The sequence below is a fragment of the Urocampus carinirostris genome, chromosome 4 (genome assembly GCF_059441175.1).
Source record: "Urocampus carinirostris isolate Australia breed hairy pipefish chromosome 4, RoL_Ucar_1.0, whole genome shotgun sequence".
Classification (NCBI taxonomy): Eukaryota; Metazoa; Chordata; class Actinopteri; order Syngnathiformes; family Syngnathidae; genus Urocampus; species Urocampus carinirostris.
In genome coordinates, this window is record NC_142352.1 from 7,686,224 (window position 1) to 7,706,750 (window position 20,527).

Genomic DNA, 20,527 nt, shown 5'->3' on the forward strand with positions numbered 1-20,527 from the left:
ACTAATTTTAAAGTGTTGTTCTGTTATATATTCTCATTATCAATCCTTAAGACTTTGCAACAATGTTTTTTTTTTTTTGCGATGAGTCGTCTCATTGCGTTTCAAGTTGTGAAAAATGGGGCAGGCAACTTTATGGCTGGGCAGGCAACTTTTCAGAGTTCAGGAGTCAGCAAAGATAAATGAATAATAATGGAATTAACCGGTCCTTTTTTTGCCTGCAAAACTTTTAGACCCAAAACTTTCAATTTTTGATGAGTAAAAAATTGAAAGTTTTGGAATATGTGCAGGCCTTTAAAACATGGTGGTGGTAGTGTGATGGTCTGGGGCTGCTTTGCTGCCTCAGGACCAGGACAAGTTTCTGTGGTTGACAGAATCGTGAATCCTGCTGTTTACTAGAAGATCCTGCAGGAGAGCATCCAGTCATCAGTTTGTACCCTCTTGGATCATGCAGCAGGACGTTCGAGAAGACACCAACAAGTCCACCTCTAAATGGCTCAAAAATAACCAAATGAAGGTTCTGGAGTTGCCAAATCGAAGTCTGGATTCAAATCTTAAAACGGGCAGTTCATGCGAGAAAACTCTGAAATATGGCAGATTTGAAACCATTTTGCAAAGAAGAGTGGGCCAAAATTCCTCCACTCTACTTTTTCACATTGGGCCAGATAGGTTTTTATTTTTGTTTGTGCCTTAATAAACAAAATCAACATTTCAAAACTGCAAGTTGTATTTCCTTGGGTTCTCTCTGATTTGTGATCTGAAACCTTGGTGAGTGATACTGGAGAGGGATGGGGGCCACCAGGCTGTACTTACCTAAGACACACATAGGACAGGGGGCCCCTATGACTCGTGTGGTTACGGGATCCATACCAATTTTTTGGCCTAGAGAGGGATGGGCGCCACTAGGCTGTACTTACCCAAGACACACCACAGGAAAGGGTGCCCCTACGACCCTTGTTGTTAAGGGGTCTATACCATTACTTTGGCCTGGAGAGGGATGGGCGCCACCGGGCTGTACTTCCCAAGACACACCACAGAAATGGTTCCCCTAAGATCCCAGTGGTTGATGGGCCTATACCATTATTTTGGCCTGGAGAGGGATGGGAGCCACCAGGCTATACTTGCCCAAGACACACCACAGAAATGTTGTCCCTAAGACGCTTGTGGTTAAGGGGTGTATACCATTATTTTGGCCTCGAGAGGGATGGGAGCCACCAAGCTGTACTTGCTCAAGACACACCACAGAAATGGTGCCCCTACGACCCTTGTGGTTAAGGGGTGTATACCATTATTTTGGCCTGAAGGGGGATGGGTGTCACCAGGCTGTACTTCCCCAAGACACACCACAGAAATGGTGCCCCTAAGACCCTTGTGGTTAAGGGGTCTATACCATTATTTTGGCCAGAGGAGGGATGGGTGCCACCAGGCTGTACTTACCCAAGACACACCATAGAAATGGTGCCCTAAGATCCTAGGGGTTGATGGTTCTATACAATTATTTTGGCCTGGAAAGGGATGGGCGCCACCAGGCTGTACTTGCCCAAGACACACCACAGGAAAGGGTGCCCCTATAACCCTTGTGGTATACCATTATTTTGGCCTGAAGGGGGATGGGCGCCACCAGGCTGTACTTGCTCAAGGCACACCACAGGAAAGGGTGCCCCTATGACCCTTGTGGTTAAGGGGTCTATACCATTATTTTGGCCTGAAGGGATGGGCGCCACCAGGCTGTACTTGCTCAAGACACACCGTAGCAAAGGGTGCCCCTACGACTCGTGTGGTTAAGGGATCCATACCATTATTTTGGCCTGGGGAGGGCTGGGCGCCACCAGGCTGTACTTACCCAAGCCACACCACAGGGAAGGCTGTCCCTTCGACATGTGTGGTTAAGGGATCCATACCATTATTTTGGCCTGGAGAGGGATGGTTGCCACCAGGCTGTACTTGCTCAAGACACACCACAGAAAATGGTGCCCCTACAACCCTTGTGGTTAAGGGGTCTATACCATTACTTGGGCCTAGAGATGGATGGGTGCCACCAGGCTGTACTTCCCCAAGACACACCACAGAAATGGTGCCGCTAAGATCCTAGTGGTTGAGGGATCCAACCAACCAAACAATGCTTAGAACAAAACACATAATAATCATAAAAAAATGGTTGGTTGGATTAAGAGCAAGCAAAAATCCCTATATCCCTGAATTGACTTTAACACAGTGTTGCTTCGTTGCCGATGAACCTTTGAGCCAAGCCCCTTCAAAACAACAGGAATCAAGAGTGCGAAAGACAAACCTTTCTTTTTGGGACACAAAATCAGCCTGAAATTTCACTTCCTCGAATGGCAGCACATTAAAGGTGGAATGTTTCTTTGGGGTCCTTCCTGTTGCCGTGGGCTCATCTGTACAGCTGGAAGACGACTGCTCAACTGCAAAAGCATTCAAGCGCACCATTTAGAGGCGGGCGGATTTATCCAAATATCGATATTATCGATACCAAGCAAGTTCTTGGATCGGTCCCATACTATTGTCCTGCGATCAAAACTTCAATTTCCTTAAAGCACCGCTTCTATATGTAGATAGCGAAGTCCTTCAACCTCTCAACCATCGCCTTAGGACACAGGTGTCAAACAGGCGGCCCGCGGGCCAGATCAGGCCCGCTAAGGGATTGAATCCGGCCCGCGAGACCACACTCAGAGAAGCACAAGAGAAAAACAAGCTGCAGGTTGAAATATGTCCACTTGATGTTGCCAAAGCCAGGTGCCTTGAACAAAGACACTGTACTTGTATTTCTCTCTCTCTCTCTCTCGCTCTCTCTCTCTCTCTCTTTTCCACCCCTTTTCTCCCACTCTTTCTCTCTCTCTCTCTCTCTCTCTCTCTCTCTCTTTTCCACCCCTTTTCTCCCACTCTTTGTCTCTGTCTCTCTCTCTTTCACTCTCTGTGTCTCTCTTTTTCTCTTCCTTTGTTGCTCTTTGTCTCTTTCTCTCTCTGTGTCTTAACCTCTTTTGCTCTAATTTCCTTTTCTCTTTCTCTTCATACCGTTCGCACTTTCTTTTCTCTTTTCTCTCCTTCTGTCTTTCTATTTCTCTTTGAATTTCTTTCTCCCTCTCCCTTTCTTTTCCCCCTCTCTCACGACGTTTTATCTTTTGTTTCTCACGCTCTCTCCCTCTCTCTCTTTTTCTTTCTTTGTCCCGCCCTCTCTCCTTTTCCCTCACTCTTTCACTTATTTCTTTATCTCTCTTTTTATTTCTCTTTAATCTACTGGTCCGGCCCCCGACAGAATGTTTGTTCTATTGTGAGGCCCCCGAGTTAAAATCAGTTTGACACCCCTGCCTTAGGAGATTATGCTTAATGGTGTGACTGACAGGCAGGGTTGGGTAGGGTTACTTTAACTGGATGACTTTCAATTACTTTTGGATTACTCCAATACCAAATATGCTAATAAAAGACAAAAGAAACTAAATATGAATAAAATGATGACTCACAACATGTGGTAAGCTTTCTCTCCTGGCCTTGATCTCTTTGATCTCCGGCAAAACTAACATCAAATGCGACAGAAACAAAATGAAAATAAATCCAAACAGCTTGCCAACATCAATTTTGCCGTTCCATGTATTCCGTTACTCCCCAATCCTCCACAAAATTTAGTCATTTTATTCATATTTAGTTTCTTTTGTCTTTTATTAGCATATTCGGTATTGGAGTAATCCAAAGGTAATTGAAAGTAATCCAGTTAAAGTAACCCTACCCAACCCTGCTGACAGGCAACTCTCCCTACCTGGCCTGCTACTGCATCGTGCCTGGCAGGCAGAAGAGAAGGCCAAATCGATCCATCAGCAGTGTTGGGAATAACCCTGTTATTTTTTCAGTAACGGGGTAATCTAACTCATTACTTTTTCCTGCCGTTACAACGCTGTTACATTACTGAAGGTCAAAAGCAGTTTGTTCCTTTAAATGAAGTGTTTTTTTTCTCTTTTTGGGATCATGTCACCGTTCAAAATAGCGAAAATTTATAAATATTTTAGTTTTTGTTTTCTGTGTTTTTCATTGTTAACGTTTAAGTGATAATTATGCCTCATTTCCCCCTTTAAAAGTGATTCATAATATCACATAATAAATGGTAATATATGGATTAAACAACAGAAACAACCTAAAGAGTCATTTAGGAGCAGGAAGAGCCTTCTCTTTTAGTGAGGCGAGCTGGAGACGCCGGTTCTCTAAAACGAGACGGAATTCCCATCTTCTCAACGGACCATTCGAGTTAGATTTGATTTTTTAAACTCGATTTATGTTGTTTACTGTTTATATTTTGTGAATTTCCCTGCGTGGATGAATAAAGTATCTATCTATCTGCTACACAAGTATAGGATTAATATGTTGTTGGTGAGGTGTAATAAATATTACTAGGTTTAATTACACAACTACCTGTCTGTTTTTCTCTATTCACGACTCAAAGACTCCCTAGGAAATTCAAATTCTTTGACATACTTCTTTTTAAAATAACGGAAATAGTGAATTCCCCTGGTAACGAGTTACTCTTCTCGAGTCAGTTACTAACTCAGTTACTTTTTGGAAGAAGTAGAGATGAATTTTAACCAATTACTTTTTTTAAAGAAACGTGCCCAACACTGTCTACCGTAAGCTAAATATGACAGAGACAAACAGTAACACATATGACAAGATCAAAACAATGAGCTGCAACCCAAAATATAAAAATGTTACTGTTCCTGAACAAAAACCTGACAATTCGTTGTCACTGATGGAACTTGTATGTTACATTGCTGATTCTTTTGGTTCGACTCTCTTGACTTTTGCTCTGTCACAGTTGTTAAAGTGGAAAAACTGATAAAGGTTTTTAGATTGTATTGTTGATATTATTTGTATTTTCTGACTTTTTGAAAATATTGTTCAATGGAAGGTAGAGGTGACATTTTTTATCTGTTTATTGTTACATTGTTGCTTTTCTATTTGACTCTCTTGGCTTTTGTTCTGAAACAGTTGTAATAGAAATATTTCTATTCATTTCCTCGTACTGAGGGCAGCACTGCTTATTCACAGTACCAGAAACAAATGTTTGAGGATAGAGAAAACAAAGTAGTTTTGAAAGATAGAAATAAGCGCAAAAAAAAAACACAACAAGGGCAACATAAATTTGATGTATGCGATAACTAATCAGGGCAGCACGGCGACGCGGTGGTTAGCGCGTGTGCGGCACAGTTCTGAGGTCATGGGTTCAAATCCAGCTCCAGACTTCCTGTGCGGAGTTTGTATGTTCTCCCCGTGCTTGCGTTCCAAAAACATGCATTTCAGGTGAATTGGCCGGTCCAAATTGTCCCTAGGTGTGAATGAGCGAGTGAGTTGTCTGTCCCCGTGTGCCCTGTGATTGGCTGGCAACCAGTTCAGGGTGTCCCCTGCCCACTGCCCGGAGATGGCTGGGATGGGCTCCAGCCCCCCCGCGCCCCTAATGAGGATAAGCGGTACGGCTAATGAGATGAGATGAGATTTCCTCGTACTGTTAACGTTGGAATTGTAGTTATTTATTAAAAACATGGAACATCTTTAGTACCTGAAATCTTCGTGCTGTGTTTATCGTTAATGTAAACTAACACAAGGGGGAGGGTTCAATTGTACAACGATCATTACAGTTCCAGTCAAAAAGTTTTGGTTATTGATCAGTGTTGATCGATACTACAGTGTATTTGTTAAAATTCCCAGAATCGCCCACCCCTAACACCAGTTCGGCATAACCAGGTGTAATGATTGCTGATTCGGGACAACTGCCCCGTTGGCGCCAACAGCCCTGGTCGCTGATTGGCTCCCTGCCACTTTTTAAACGCCCCCGGCTCCCTGTTACCAGCGTCAGACCGTTTGCGAACCTATGCTCCCAGCTAGGCAAGCTCCGTACCTTCCGACAATCTCCTGCCCTGTTTTCTCCTGCCTGTTACCTGTTACCGACCTGTTTCTGGACCCGTTTCTGCCATGCCCTTCCGTCCCGGCCATCGACCTGTTTTGCCCTGTTTCCTGCCTGATACTTGTTGCCGACCTGTTTTCTGGACTCGTTACCGCCCTTGCTCCCCTGTCCCGGCTATCGACCAGCTTTTCTGCCGCCCACGACTATCCCCGCTCGACACGGACGTGCCACTTCCGCGTTCCTGCCATCAGCTACCCGTGTCCGACAATCATCGGATCGTGGACGCAAGCACTGCTCTCTTTCTCAATAAAAACGAGTAAAACGATCGCTATTGGGTCCTGTCTCCGTTCCTGGCTTGTGACACCAGGAGAGTGGTTTTGTGACTTGTTTCAGTATAAACAACAACAAAATTGGAACAAAACAAGACATAGTACTCAGATTACACTCAATTGTGATACTTTTGTTCCCGGACTTACCAGTAAGAGACAAGTGCACCGGAACGGAGCTGAGAGGTGGGCTCTCGCCGATTTGGCTCATTTGAGGGGTAGGGATGAAGTCCTCCGCCATTAAAAAGATCAAATAATGCCCGGCTGGTGCGTTTCCGGTAAACGTCAGAGAGCATGTGTCCTAAGAAAATTGGGAGTCGTTATGTCTTAAAACGAAAGATGACATCGGGCCCGTTGTGTGATTGAATCCGACCCGGCGTTAATGTAAAAAAAAAGTGAGATCGATACCAATTGCACAAGCAGATATCAGACAGATGGGGTCGATCCCGGATAGGACAGGACAGGATCGATATCAGGCACTGGAGATCGATAACAAACAGAACAAAATAGCCGGGAACGAAACTGGAGATCGATGTTAAACAGGACAAAATAGACGGGAACGCTACCAGACACTAGAGAACGATAACAAACAGAACAAAATAGCCAGGAACGAAACTGGAGATCCGATAACAAGCAGAACGAGATAGACAGAAACGCTACCAGACACTGGAGATCGATAACAAACAGGAAAAAATAGCTGGGAACGAAACTGGAGATCGATATTAAACAGGACAAAATAGACGGGAACGATACCGGACAGGAAACACAAGCAGGAAACTGGACAGAGTCAAAACCCACGTCTTGCGGGTGCAGAGGTTCGTTGACGGACTGACAAAGGGTGAGTGAGAGCACTGAGCTTAAATAGGAGGGAAGCCAATCAGTCAACGAGCCGCAGCTGGCGCCAAACGGGCGGGGCCAATTGGGCGCCATGGGCAACCGTGACAGGTGCCAAATCGAATTTTGCTTTAGTGGGGACAAATCTAAGACTGTATTAACACATTTCTATAAGTAGGACTTTTTTTTTCACAATTGTATTCATATTATGATTATACTATAAACATTTCTACGTGGCGGGCCCGATTCAAAAGCCTGATGCGGCCCACGGGCCATAGTTTGCCCACCCTCGGGCTATACGAAGCTCCACTGACCTTGTCCAGTTCGATAAAAGCGTGCCGAGTACAGTTCAGACATTCCCCCTGTTCTTGCGAAGCGAACCGGCATCGAACCCGGTCCCCGTCCAGGTCTTTGACGGACAGTTGGATGTAGTGAGGACACTTCTCACGAGCCCTGTTCCCAAAAGTCCAAAATCCATGATTGGTCTCCTCACTGAGTGTCTGTGCATGTTAGAGAGCCGGCTCTTTCGGCTCGGCTCTCTATGAAGAAACGACTCTTTTGGCTGCCAAACGGCTCTTCAGGTCGTTAGGCCATGTATTAACAATTAATGTGGTTAACAAAATGATTTAAAATGGGGGGAGGAAATAACTCCCAAAAAGAAAAAGAAAAACAAAAGAAGAATGTCAAATGAAAAGGGGAGAAAGGAGAAAAACTGAAATTAAAGAAAAATAAAATGAAAAAGGTAAAATAGAAGAAAGAAAGAAAGAAAAAAGAGATGTAAAAGATAAAAAATAAGAAAAAAAGGTAAACACTAGAAAAAAAAAGAATGCATGTAAAAAAAAGGGGGAAAGGAGAGCAAAGGAAAAAAGATATAAAAACCCAGGGAAAAAGAATTAAGAGAAGGGAAAAAAGAAAAATGTAAAAAGCTAGAAAAAAAGAAACAAAAGAAGAAAAAATAAAAGGAAAAAAACAAAAAAAGGAAAACGAAATAATTACCCATTAATCAGTATATCATCAATAATAGTAATAGAACAATCTGCACAAAATAAATTGATAATTCAAAAAGAAATGTTTTTTTACTCTACTAAATCATAATAGCATCATTTTTCACTTTACAATAAACTTTTAACTCTTTTCTACTTTGATACTTTTTATGCTACATTACACTATACTACAGTATATATACTATACTATACCATACTATACTACGCTATGCTATACTGTACCATACTATGCTATACTATACTACACTACGCTATACTATGCTATACTACACTACGCTACACTATACTATGCTACACTATACTACGCCACACTATACTACGCCATACTATACTACACTATGCCATACTATACTATACTATACTATGCTACACTACACTATATGCCACACTATACTATACTATACTATACTATACTACACTACACTATATGCCACACTATACTATACTATACTATATTATGCCACACTACACTAAACTACACTACACCCCACTATACTATACTATACTATGCTACACTACACTATATGCCACACTACACTATACTATACTATACTATACTATACTATACTATGCTATGCTACACTACACTATATGCCACACTACACTATACTATACTATACTATACTATACTATGCTACACTACACTATATGCCACACTATACTATACTATGCCACACTACACTAAACTACACTACACCCCACTATACTATACTATACTATACTATACTATACTATACTATGCCACACTACACTACACTAAAGTACACTACACTGCACTACACTATACCCCACTATACTATACTATACTAAAAAATGTGAATTGTGAAACACATTATCCCCGAGAAACACAGAGAAGATAAACTCCATTATCTAACAATCTACAGAAAAAAAGATAAAACACAAACCAATGGTAACTTTTCATATAAAAAAACAATTTTAAATTCAAAAGCCTGGAATCTCTGAAGAAAAAAAGAATAGTTGACGAATCAAAAGCGGGGAAAAAAGCATCTAGAAGGGAACCGCCTCCCCAACAATCAGGAGCCGGCTCCCGTCGGTCACTTCAGGGAGCCAGCCCGGATAACCGTTTCGTTCGCGAATGACACGGAACTAGTGTACCTTATCGGAGGAGGCAGAGCGACGTAAGCAGGGTAATTGAATTTTCCGGAGTTTGCACGTACATACGGCCCTGCTTTCATCGAGACATAAGATGTGGTGCTGGAGCTGAAGAGAAAAAGGAAAGTTGAAAGTCGATAAGACCAAAAACTTGAAAGGTTTATCCCGTTTATTTTTTTAACACAAAGAAATGACAAAAAATGAATGATTGCTTGTAACCTGAGAGTGATATTGCCTTTGTAGTCACTGGAGACCACCTGCTCCCACTGGCGAACACACCAACCAGTCCCGGGTTTGGCGCCACTGAAAGGGGAGTGGGATTTATGCAGGGTGCAGTTGACCCCTTCGGTACACAGTCCACTTAAAGGGGGGCATGGATTGGAGGCAATCATGTTGAAATGAGCTCTCACCTGGAGACATTCAATCGAAGAAACCTCAACAATTTCAATCATGATTATCATCTTTTATCTACATTAAGGCCTCAAAGACTCCTCATTGGTCCAGGCCAGGTCTGGGACTAGACAGTTGTCTCAAGGCAGTGGACGGATCTGGCCTCCTGGGCTTGGATTTTGATAGGTTGGTCGTTTTAGTTGTAATATTTCTCAGAATTCACAGTGTGAATATAACTTGTTTTTATATTCCTAAATATAAAAACAATCTTTCACACACACACACACATGAAGTAACGTTTCAATAATCAGTCTAATTGCATCTCTTGTACGTTTATCAGTCTTGTACTCTTTTATTTTGAAGTCGTGTTTCCGGTGTATTTTTCTGTTTCCTGTGTGAATAAAGTTAGCTTCTCACATGGGAGGAGTCAGTTCTGCCGAGGTATTTGCCTAGAATGGCCAACCCGACAGGGCTCTCCCGCTTGGGAATTTTTATTTACCTTAATGCTTGTTTTTATTTGAGTAATTTTGCCAACATAGGGTTTATATAAGTTTTAACTTAACAGATTTACCAGCATGGGATTTAACCCAGGATACCCTGGCCGCTACTCCCCTATAAGGTCCTGAAGGATTTTATAAATTTGACTATAAAGGATTTTATACGATCGAATACAAATTACCGTAAATTCCGGACTATAAGCCGCTACTTTTTTCCCAAACCTTCAACCCTGCGGCTTATTCAGTGATGCGGCCAACTTATGTCATTTTTCTAACGGCCGCCAGCGGCGCTCGAGTACAAAAGGTAAGATTTAGACCGGTGGAATACATGCGCCGAGGAAGACTGCAACTTCTTAGCTTGAGCACAAATTAAATTAGCGTAGACATATCCTCATCATGCAAATTGAATAAAGAAAGGCACATGACGTAGCAGTTCGATAAAGAAGGAAACAGAGCTACTGCACGTAAATTTCACTTGGCGAGCGTGTTGCTAGCGTGTTTTTGAATAAGGGAGCGTGGGACGACATCTATACTGGGGAAAACGACTTTGATAACGTCAGTTATAAGGAGAAAGATGAGGACAATTTACCGTGGTTTCTACAAGTACAGTATGTTTTATTTAACAGACCCGTTTACTGTGTTGCGAGCGTGTTGCTAGTAGCGTTTTGCTACCCTTCGCAGGCACGGTTTGGGATGAAAGTTATAATATCATTATTAAAGCTTTGAAAACTCTCTCGGTGTACCGTCTTTCTTTGTATAATATGTATTTGCACCTGTATATTTTTGTAATGTATTTATTTCAGACACTTATTCTGATATGTTTTGCGAATTAAAAAGAGGGGCGGAGCAAACGCGGGCTGACGGGAAGTGGGGTAAAGGTGAGTGAGACCTGTTGTCGCGGCGGACAATAGTGGAAATATATTTTTGCCACCCTTACCTTTGGAAATATAAACTTTTTTTCCTTGGATTAGTTTCAACGGGTACCCGGACTCTGCAGGTCTGCATCAAACCTTAAGTAGCGGTATCATTTTCCGTTCATTTTGCCGGCTGTGGTTTTTGACCTGTGTACTTTATATTCAGTTACAATCGCGGGACTCAAAGCCGGGTTTGGGCTAATTTTGTGATTGTGTCACATGTTAATGTTAATGTGGGCGCATGCGGCTTATATACAGGTGCGGCTTGTATAAGTACAAAATCGGTTTTCCTCCTAAAATGTGGTGGGTGCGGCTTATAATCAGGTGCGCTCTATAGTCTGGAATTTACGGTACATTTAATGCAAAAGATATTCACTGGCAGGGATGTGGTGCGAGTCAGTGCAACCCAGTGGAGAATATTGTTTGCAGGAGTGGCGGGAGCTGACGTAAGACTGAAAAGATAATCAGCGCATCCAGACGCAGAAAAGGCCCTGATGACGGAGGACGGCAGGCATTGTTTTGATAAACGCTCTGCTGTTATGAGGTTTCCAGACACCGAGGCGAGGTGGTGGCTTCCCTGGCACGCCCACGGGAGGAGCCGGCACACCAGCGTGCGGAAAGACGTGGGCCGAGAGAAGAAAGGCTGAGGACTAATTCGGCCATATTCGATGGAGATCACTTTGTTAAGTAGTTAAAGGAATTTAATCTGACCCCGTGTGGAAATGCCGGTCTCTTGTCCATCTATTCCATCAAGAAACGAGTGCGCATTTTTGGGTGAATGTTAACGGAGTCAGATAACTAATTCGAACAATTTGGTAAACGGTACTATTTTAATATTTATTTCTTAACAGTACGTAAACACACACGAAAGCATAACTAAACACACATGAAAAGGTACGTAGACATGCACAAAAAGCTACGTAAACAAGCACAAAAAAAAATGGAAAAAGAAATATTCCTTAAACTGGTGGTGAGGGAAGTGAATATATCCATAAGGCCAGACACGGAGCAACGGAGCATTTCTGTTTCGAAAAATAACAACTTTAAAAGTCCCTTTGCCATCTTCAGGGCGATGAGGGATGACGTTTTGTGCACGTCTGCAGGAACGCAACTCCATGCTGACCAAAATTGTGTGATCACGTCATTAAAACATCTCATTAGCTACACCGCTTATCCTCAGTAGGGTCGCGGAGGGGACACCCTGAACCGGTTGCCAGCCAATCGCAGGGCACACGGGGACAAACAACTCACTCGCTCATTCACACCTAGGGACAATTTGGACTGTCCAATTCACCTGAAATGCATGTTTTTGGAATGTGGAAGGAAACTGTAGTGCCCGGAGGAAACCCACGCAAGCACGGGGAGAACATACAAACTCCGCACAGGAAGTCTGGAGCTGGATTTGAACCCACGCAGGAGGTTCCCAAGACATGAACTGTGCCGCACATGCGCTAACCACTGCGCCGCCGTGTTGCCCCATTAGAAACATTACGTGCTTAAAAGTTCATGCTTGTGCCCTTGTATTTATGGAAAGCATTGTTTTAAAATTTGAAGCAAAAACAAAAAAATACAAAAAAGCACTAGAGTGAAAGTTCTGCTTGAAATGTATTATTTTTCTCAGACATTTTCTTGGAAACGAGTAGTTTCAAGAAACTAGAAAGCTAGAAAGATACTGTGATTCTAATGAAAGATAAGGGTTGAAGCTTTCTTTTGGTAGGTCCTATTCCAGTATAGCTACAGAACCTACATTTTCTGTAGTCCTTGAAAACGAGTCAAAATGGCAAAAATCGAGAGAAACTCGCAAGGATTTCAAGCACCCGTACAAACCCTGCAATAAAAACGACAGTCTGTGAAAAGTAAAGCAGATGCTACCCACCCAATGCCCTCCATCACTCTGCAGGGGCACAACATGGACGGTGAGGCCCAGGGAGGAGGCCTCACAGGCCGGCAACATCCAGAGGAGAGCCAGATGCTGCAGCATTATAATCAACGCCAGCCTATAAATCATCTCGGCTCCTTATTCACACCGCATCGTCACACCTTTAGGAAGCAGATGAAGAACATGTCACTTTTTGTTCCAGAGAAGAAGAAAAAAACAGAGTCAATTACGCAATAACGCCCTGCTCGTTCTCTTCATCCTGTTCAGCCCATCGGCGCCATCCCAATTGTGTTTGAGAGGGACCACATTTCATTTTCTTGTGATTTTGCTGGTTTTCTTTCCCTTTGTCTGCTCATAATGATAGGTCACAAGAAAGTGGAAACGGTGACAACAACGAAACAATTGCGAAATACAAAAAAGATGTCTGCCATGGAAGCATTAAAGGGTTTGAAATGTTATATATGTTTAACTTTTTCAATAATATTTATCGTTTACGTAATAGAATATAGATGTTAGGCACTCGTTTTATTAATATTTTGGGTTGGTATGTACTTATTTTGAAGCAACTTTAAGGGGTGGCTTATATGTGATGTAGGCTTATATCAGAGTATATACGGTACCTGAAGTTGTTTTGGTTTTGCTGGTCATTCTGCTTTATAAAAATCGAGGTGTCAAACTCATTTGAACTCTGGGGCCACACGATAGAACAAACATTCTGTCGGGGGCCGGACTAGTAGATTAGAGAGAAAGAAAAAGAGAAAGAAATAAGAGAAAGAGGGAGGGAAAAGGAGAGAGGGAAGGACAAAGAAAGAAAAAGAGAGAGGGAGAGAGCGTGAGAAACAAAAGAGATAAAAAGTTGTGAGAGAGGGGAAAAAGAAAGGGAAAGGAAGAAAGAAATCCAAAGAGAAATAGAAAGACAGAAGGAGAGAAAAGAGAAAAGAAAGCACGAAGGGTAGGAAGAGAGAAAGAGAAAAGAGAGAAAAGGAAAAAAGGAAGTTAGAGCAAAAGAGGTTCAAAGTTACGGAGAGAGAAAGAGACAAAGAGAAACAAAGGAAGAGAAAAAGAGAGACAGAGAGAGTGAAAGAGACAGAGTGGGAGAAAAAGGGGTGGAAAAGAAAGAGAGAGAGAGGAATAAATACAATTACAGTGTCTTTATTTGAGGCACCTGGCTTTGGCAACATCAAGTTGACATATTTCAACCTGCAGCTCATTTTTCTCTTGCGCTTCTCTGAGTGTTGTCTCGCGGGGTGGATTCAATCCCTTAGCGGGCCTGATCTGGCCCGCGGGCCGCCTGGTTGACACCTGTGATCTAAGCTTCAAACTGCAAAATATTTTTATTCGAATCATTTGAGAAGTGGATTTTTTCTCTCTCTCACCTTACTTACGGAAGCTCCCCTTCTTACGACCCCTCGAGTTACGAAAAACGGTAGATATAAACATTTTTTTCGGGATGTTGAAAAATACTTGGACATTGCCGTAAGTTAGATTTTGTATCATGTGCACCTTTTTCCGAGTACAGGGCATGACTGTAGTCCTCCTTTCCGCCACTACCAGCGTGTGGCGCTGTGAGAGCTCACCCAGAATCCACCCTGAAGAAGAAATCCTCGTCCTCTTCCTAGTTTGTGTGTAAACATACCATACCGTATCTCCAGCGCGCTAAGAACTTTGACATGTTTATTGTTTAATATCTCGTGCAGCCATTCAATATGGTTGCTGTAAAGAGTAAAGAAGAGGCGAGCTGTTTCTTTTGAAATGAGAGTGGAATAAGAAAGCTTGATGTGGTTGAGAAAATTTTCCAGCCACTTTTTACCAGAGAGGAGGAAGGCACCCTAACTCTTGACGGGCAAAAGTTTAACTTCCAAAAGTAAGTTAAACTCAACTTTATTTATCTGTATAGGGATGTCAAACTCAATTGCACAGGGGGCCAAAATTCAAAACACACTTAAGGTCGCGGGCCAACCAGGATAAACATTTATTGAACACACTTAAAATGAATGTTTTTGGAACATAAATATGAATAATAACCGACAAGAATATCAAATTTAAACCTTAAGTCACTTATACAGTATTTATTATTTTGCTGTAAATAAAAATATCTTGTTAAATTATACAACTTAGAACTTAACTTAAACAACTTAACATTAAAAGAACATTCAAATTCCTTTGCTCCTATGTCAATGTATATATTAAAAAAAACGTAAATATCCCAAAAGATTTTGCTCTCCTTAATATATCTCCTGTCAAAAGTAAAAATAGGAAAATTCTACAAAACCTGGATATATACATAAAACAAGTATTTTTCAGAAATAACAATTCTAATCATTCCGTTTTCTTTGCTCTGATCGCAGCCGGACACAGTGTAGTTCTTTGCAGTATTGTGTTGTCAGCGCGGCGAATAGGGTATAGTATATATATAGTGTATAGCAGGGGTCGGGAACCTTTTTGACTCAAAGAGCCATAAAAGCAAAATATATTAATTTTATTTTGGGAAAGAGCCACACCATATATTATGAGACAAATTGACTAAATTGCTAAACTCGCGCTCCAGACAAAAGCTTAGTCTTCAGCACATTTATTTTTGATGATTTGATAAAAATTATGAAAAGAGAATAATGCCTGAGCCCGTATCCCAAAATCAACAAACATACCTCTTTAAACTTGTCTCTTTCTTGCAATGACTCAAGATCGGTTAGACTCATTTTGACCCTTTTTTTTTCATTCATTTTGGTTTCAAAACCAGATGCAAGCAGTTCTTTTGTAAAAACGTCACAACATTCGGCAAACAGGGAGCCTGATGTGCTTACCTTTGGCGCAGACGGAGTAGGGCGAGAGATGGGAGGGAGTGCTTGCAGTTTTTGCATAGCTCCACCCATCCCTCCCACTCACCCAATCAAATAACCAAATTCTCTTCCGGTGTTTTGGTGTATTTACAGTTTGTTCTGTGGATTCATCATAAGATATCTGAACACTGAACACGGATTATATAGTGAGCTTTTATATAAAGGATTCTTTAGCATTGTACAGCCAAAACGAGTCCCGACGGATCACCACCTTATCGTGGTGGGGCACTTTGCGCGTCTCCATGACCCCTAGAGCTATGTCGGCGGGAGTCTCGTACTCCTGGTAGGGTTACCCAAGCCGAACAGGTCGAAGGGTAGAGTCCAGACTAAGAGTGATCCCAAAAGCTGGTGGCGGCACGCTTTGAGGCGGTTTCCTACAGACCTGGATCCCGTTAGCCACCTGCAGTTGTAGAAAGGTGCCGGTCGTCTGGGGTCTCCCTTGCCACTGGAACCATCTTCTTTACAATCAAAATAGTGGCGTTGGGAAAAACCGCACCCCTTACGCCACTTTAAAAACCATCATTGCGCAGGTATCCTCTTTCACCTGAGTCTCCGACCACAATCCAGGATCGGACTGTTCAAACATCAGCAGACTCACAAATAAAAGAAGAGAGTCATCATCGAATCGATGGACAACCCCAAGCAAGCACAGCCAAAACGAGTTTTTTTTTTTGTGGGACACCTTGACTATAAATTGTAGTGAAAAGGTGCCCTATATATTCTGAAAAGTACTGCCATCCAATTCAGTTTTGGTTTGGCTTTGCTTGTATCGGAGCAGGACTAATGGCTCAAGTTTTGAACGAGATGGCGAACGGGCCATTAGTAACAACTAGACAATTCCCGCGGCAATTGTAAGAGTTGTGATTGATCTGGAAGATAATCCCGGTATATATATAGCCCTGGTTGTTAGCATTAGGAGTTAGCATAACGTTTTTAGCTCAGAGAGATGTTTCTGTCATTTTTTACTTGGTTTTGTGGGGGGACTCCGCCAGCATTTCCTCCGACTCAATCCTTGTCGCTGTTTTTCCCTTCCCCTTATCACTAACATTCTTGAGACCTATTGTGCTGGGCAAGGAAATAAAACCAACAAAATCAAAATGACATGAGATATGGGCCCTCTCAAACGCACCTATTAACTGAACAGTCGAAGAGATCGAGCCAGGCATTATCGCCCTCTACTGTGTGATTGACCCATCAGTTTTTCTTCTTCTTATCCTTTGCCACAGCAAAGTCCCGCGACACACTAAAAACAGGTCCGCGGCCCACTTTTGGGTCCCAACCTACCAGTTGAGAAACACTGTTTTAAATGTTTTCGACTAAAGTTATACATATATATTTCTACTAAACCATTCAAAGGAAGTCTTTTCTGGTGGCCCAAAGAAACCAAGATTTCCTACCAACACCATGCTTGACAATTTACAAAAATAAAAGAACACATTTAAAGGATTACCTTACAAGAGCTCCAACGTTGCATCTGTTTATCGAAGAAAAGCAATTCTCTTTCCGAAAATATACGTCTAAACAAAAAGGCGGAGTTAAGCAAAACATTTGCGTTGATGGAGAATGAAGTTAAACTGGCTGGACCATAAGCAATAACAGACGATTGTCTGCATAACAGCAGAAAATCACACAGACAAAAGTGATGGTACTATCCCTTATCTGCAGGGTTGGGTAGGGTTACTTTAACTGGATTACTTTCAATGACTTTTGGATTACTCCAATACCAAAGATGCTCATAAAAGACAACAAAAAAAACTAAATATGAATAAAGTTACTAAATTTTGTGCAGGCTTGGAATACATGGAACGGCAAAAATTATGTCATTCATTTCGTTTCTGTCGCATTTGATGTTAGTTTTGCCGGAGATCAAAGCCAGGAGAGAAAGCTTACCACGTGGTGTGAGTCATCATTTTATTCATATTTAGTTTATTTTGTCTTTTATTAGCATATTTGGTATTGGAGTTATCCAAAAGTAATTGAAAGTAATCCCGTTAAAGTAACCCTACCCAACCCTGATTTTATGTTAGTTTTGCCGGAGATCGAAGCCAGGAGAGAAAGCTTAACACCTGTTGTGAGTCATCATTTTATTCCTATTTAGTTTATTTTGTCTTTTCTTAGCATATTTGGTATTGGAGTAATCCAAAAATCATTGAAAGTAATCCAGTTAAAGTAACCCTACCCAACCCTGATTTTATGTTAGTTTTGCCGGGGATATAAAGAGATCAAAGCCAGGAGAGAAAGCTTACCACCTGTTGTGAGTCATCATTTTATTCATATTTAGTTTCTTTTGTCTTTTCTTAGCATATTTGGTATTGGAGTAATCCAAAAGTAATTGAAAGTAATTCAGTTAAAGTAACCCTACCTAACCCCGATTTTATGTTAGTTTTGCCGGAGATCGAAGCCAGGAGAGAAAGCTTACCACCTGTTGTGAGTCATCATTTTATTCATATTTAGTTTTTGTCTTTTCTTAGCATATTTGGTATTGGAGTAATCCAAAAGTCATTGAAAGTAATCCAGTTAAAGTACCCCTACCCAACCCTGATTTGATGTTAGTTTTGCCGGAGATCAAAGCCAGAAGAGAATGCTTACCACGTGTTGTGAGTCATCATTTTATTCATATTTTGTTTCTTTTGTCTTTTATTAGCATATTTGGTATTGGTGTAATCCAAAAGTAATTGAAAGTAATCCAGTTAGAGTAACCCTACCTAACCCTGCTCATATCAGGGGTGTCAAACTCATTTGAACTCTGGGGCCACACGATAGAACAGACATTCTGTCGGGGGCCGGACTAGTAGAATAAAGACAAAGAAAAGTAGAGATAAAGAATTAAGAGAGAGGGCAGGACAAATAGAGATAGAGGAAGAGAGCCTGAGAAACAAAAGAGATAAAAAGAGAAGTCGTGAGAGAGGGGAAAAGAAAGGGAGCGGAAGAAAGAAACCCAAAGAGAAATAGAAAGACAGAAGCAGAGAAAAGAGAAAAGAAAGCGCAAAGGGTAGGAAGAGAGAGAGGGAAAAAAGGACGTTAGAGTAAAAGAAGTTAAAATAACAGAGAGATAGAGACAAAGAGCAACAAAAGAAGAAAAAAGAAAGACACAGAGAGTGAAAGAGAGAGTGGGAGAAAAGGGGTGGAAAAGAAAGAGGGAGAGAGAGAGAGAGATAGAAATACATGTACAGTGTGTTTGTGAGAGGTACCTGGCTTTGGCAACATCAAGTTGACATATTTCAACCTGCAGCTTGTTTTTCTCTTGCGCTTCTCTGAGTTGTCTCGCGGGCCGGATTCAATCCCTTAGCGAGCCTGATCTGGCCCGCCGGCCGCCTGTGCCTTATATCAAATGCTTACTGAAATAATTATAAAGGGACAGTGGTGCGAATTGCCATAAGCCAAAAAATGCTTTGTTATGAAATCAAACACTATTTAAAAACAAATAGAACAGGGGTGTCAAACTCATTTTAATTCGGGGGCCATATGATAGAAAAAAAATTTTTTATCTCGGGGTCCGGACTAGTACCCTAGAAAGAAAGAAAAAAGGGAGAAAGAAATAAGAGAAGTGAAAAGTAAAGAGAGCGGGACAAAGAATGAGAGAAAGGGAAAGCAAGAGAGAAAGGGGAAGAGAGAAAAGGAAGAGAGCAAAAGAAGGTAAAAAGACAAAAAAGAAACAAAGAGGAACAAAGAAAGAAAAAGAGAGTGAGAAAAAGGAAGAGATAGTGTGAGAAGCAAAAGATAAAAAGAGAAATAGTGAGAGAGGGAAAGAGAGAGAAATCCAAAGAATTAAAAAGAGAGAAGAGGAAAAAGAGAGAAGGGGAAAGCAAGAGAGAGAGGGGAAGAGAGCAAATGAAGGTAAAAGACAAAACAGAAACAAAGAGGAACAAAGAAAGAGAAAAAGAGACGGAGTGAAGGAGAGTGAGAAAAAGAGAGTGTGAGAAGCAAGAGATAAAAAGAAATCGTGAGAGGGAAAGAGAGAAATCCAAAGGGAAATAGAAAGAGAGAAAGGGAAAGCAAGAGAGGGGAAGAGAGGACAGAAAAGGAAGAGAGCAAAAGATAAAAAGACAAAGGTTCGCTGATTAAAGGTCTTTTTGGGGTCCTTGGACCTTCAGTTCAAAATATTATAAACATATCACTCTCCTCAGGTGTAGTTCCAACGGCCTTTTTTTTCCCGCCGTTTTTAAACCTAGACTAAAACGACCCAACCTTGATCCAGAAAGCTTATGTAATTATAGACCTGTGTCAAACCTACCCTTTCTTTCTAAAGTACTTGAAAAAGTAGAGGCACAGCAGCTGAATGATTTCATATCCGAGAACAATCTTTTTGAATCAATGCAATCAGGATTCAGCTAACCACTCTACTGAGACAGCTCTGATTAAGGTAACTATTGATCTCCTACGGGCAATGGACTCTGGCGCTTCATCACTCTTGCTGCTGCTGGACCTTAGTGCTGCTTTTGACACTGTGGACCATAAAATCTTACTAGAACGGTTGGGAAAAACGGATTGGTCTCTCAGGAACCGTCCTCTTATGGTTCAGATCCTACCTCTCAGATAGGACGCACTGTGTTGAATATGGTGAAATGTCATCTGAGCCCTTTAGTGTTACCTGCGGTGTTCCGCAGGGTTCAGTACTTGGCCCCCTTCTTTTCAGCATTCACACACATCCATTAGGTGATATTATTCGCAAGTATAATATCGGTTTTCATTGCTACGCAGATTACACTCAACTATATCTTCCGATGGAGGAATCTGCCCCACTTAACTGCCTCATTGAGATAAAAGAATGGATGTCACTCAACTTCTTGCTCCTTAACTCTGAAAAGACTGAAATGTTAGTTATTGG

The 20,527-nt window shown here is 41.7% G+C and overlaps 1 protein-coding gene across 1 annotated transcript in view; it reads right to left on the minus strand.

The window, feature by feature from the left end:
* The window catches only part of LOC148366768 (uncharacterized), a 39,224-nt gene extending 26,236 nt beyond the window's left edge, over positions 1-12,988 (minus strand). Inside the window, exons 1-6 of the mRNA XM_088333564.1 lie at positions 12,857-12,988; positions 9,399-9,589; positions 9,183-9,287; positions 7,377-7,515; positions 6,379-6,529; positions 2,288-2,420 (exon numbers count right to left, since the gene is read on the minus strand). Of these exons, the coding sequence (XP_088189690.1) occupies positions 2,288-2,420; positions 6,379-6,529; positions 7,377-7,515; positions 9,183-9,287; positions 9,399-9,589; positions 12,857-12,988 (851 nt within the window). The remainder of the gene's footprint in view (positions 1-2,287; positions 2,421-6,378; positions 6,530-7,376; positions 7,516-9,182; positions 9,288-9,398; positions 9,590-12,856) is intronic.
* Positions 12,989-20,527: the final 7,539 nt, after the last annotated feature.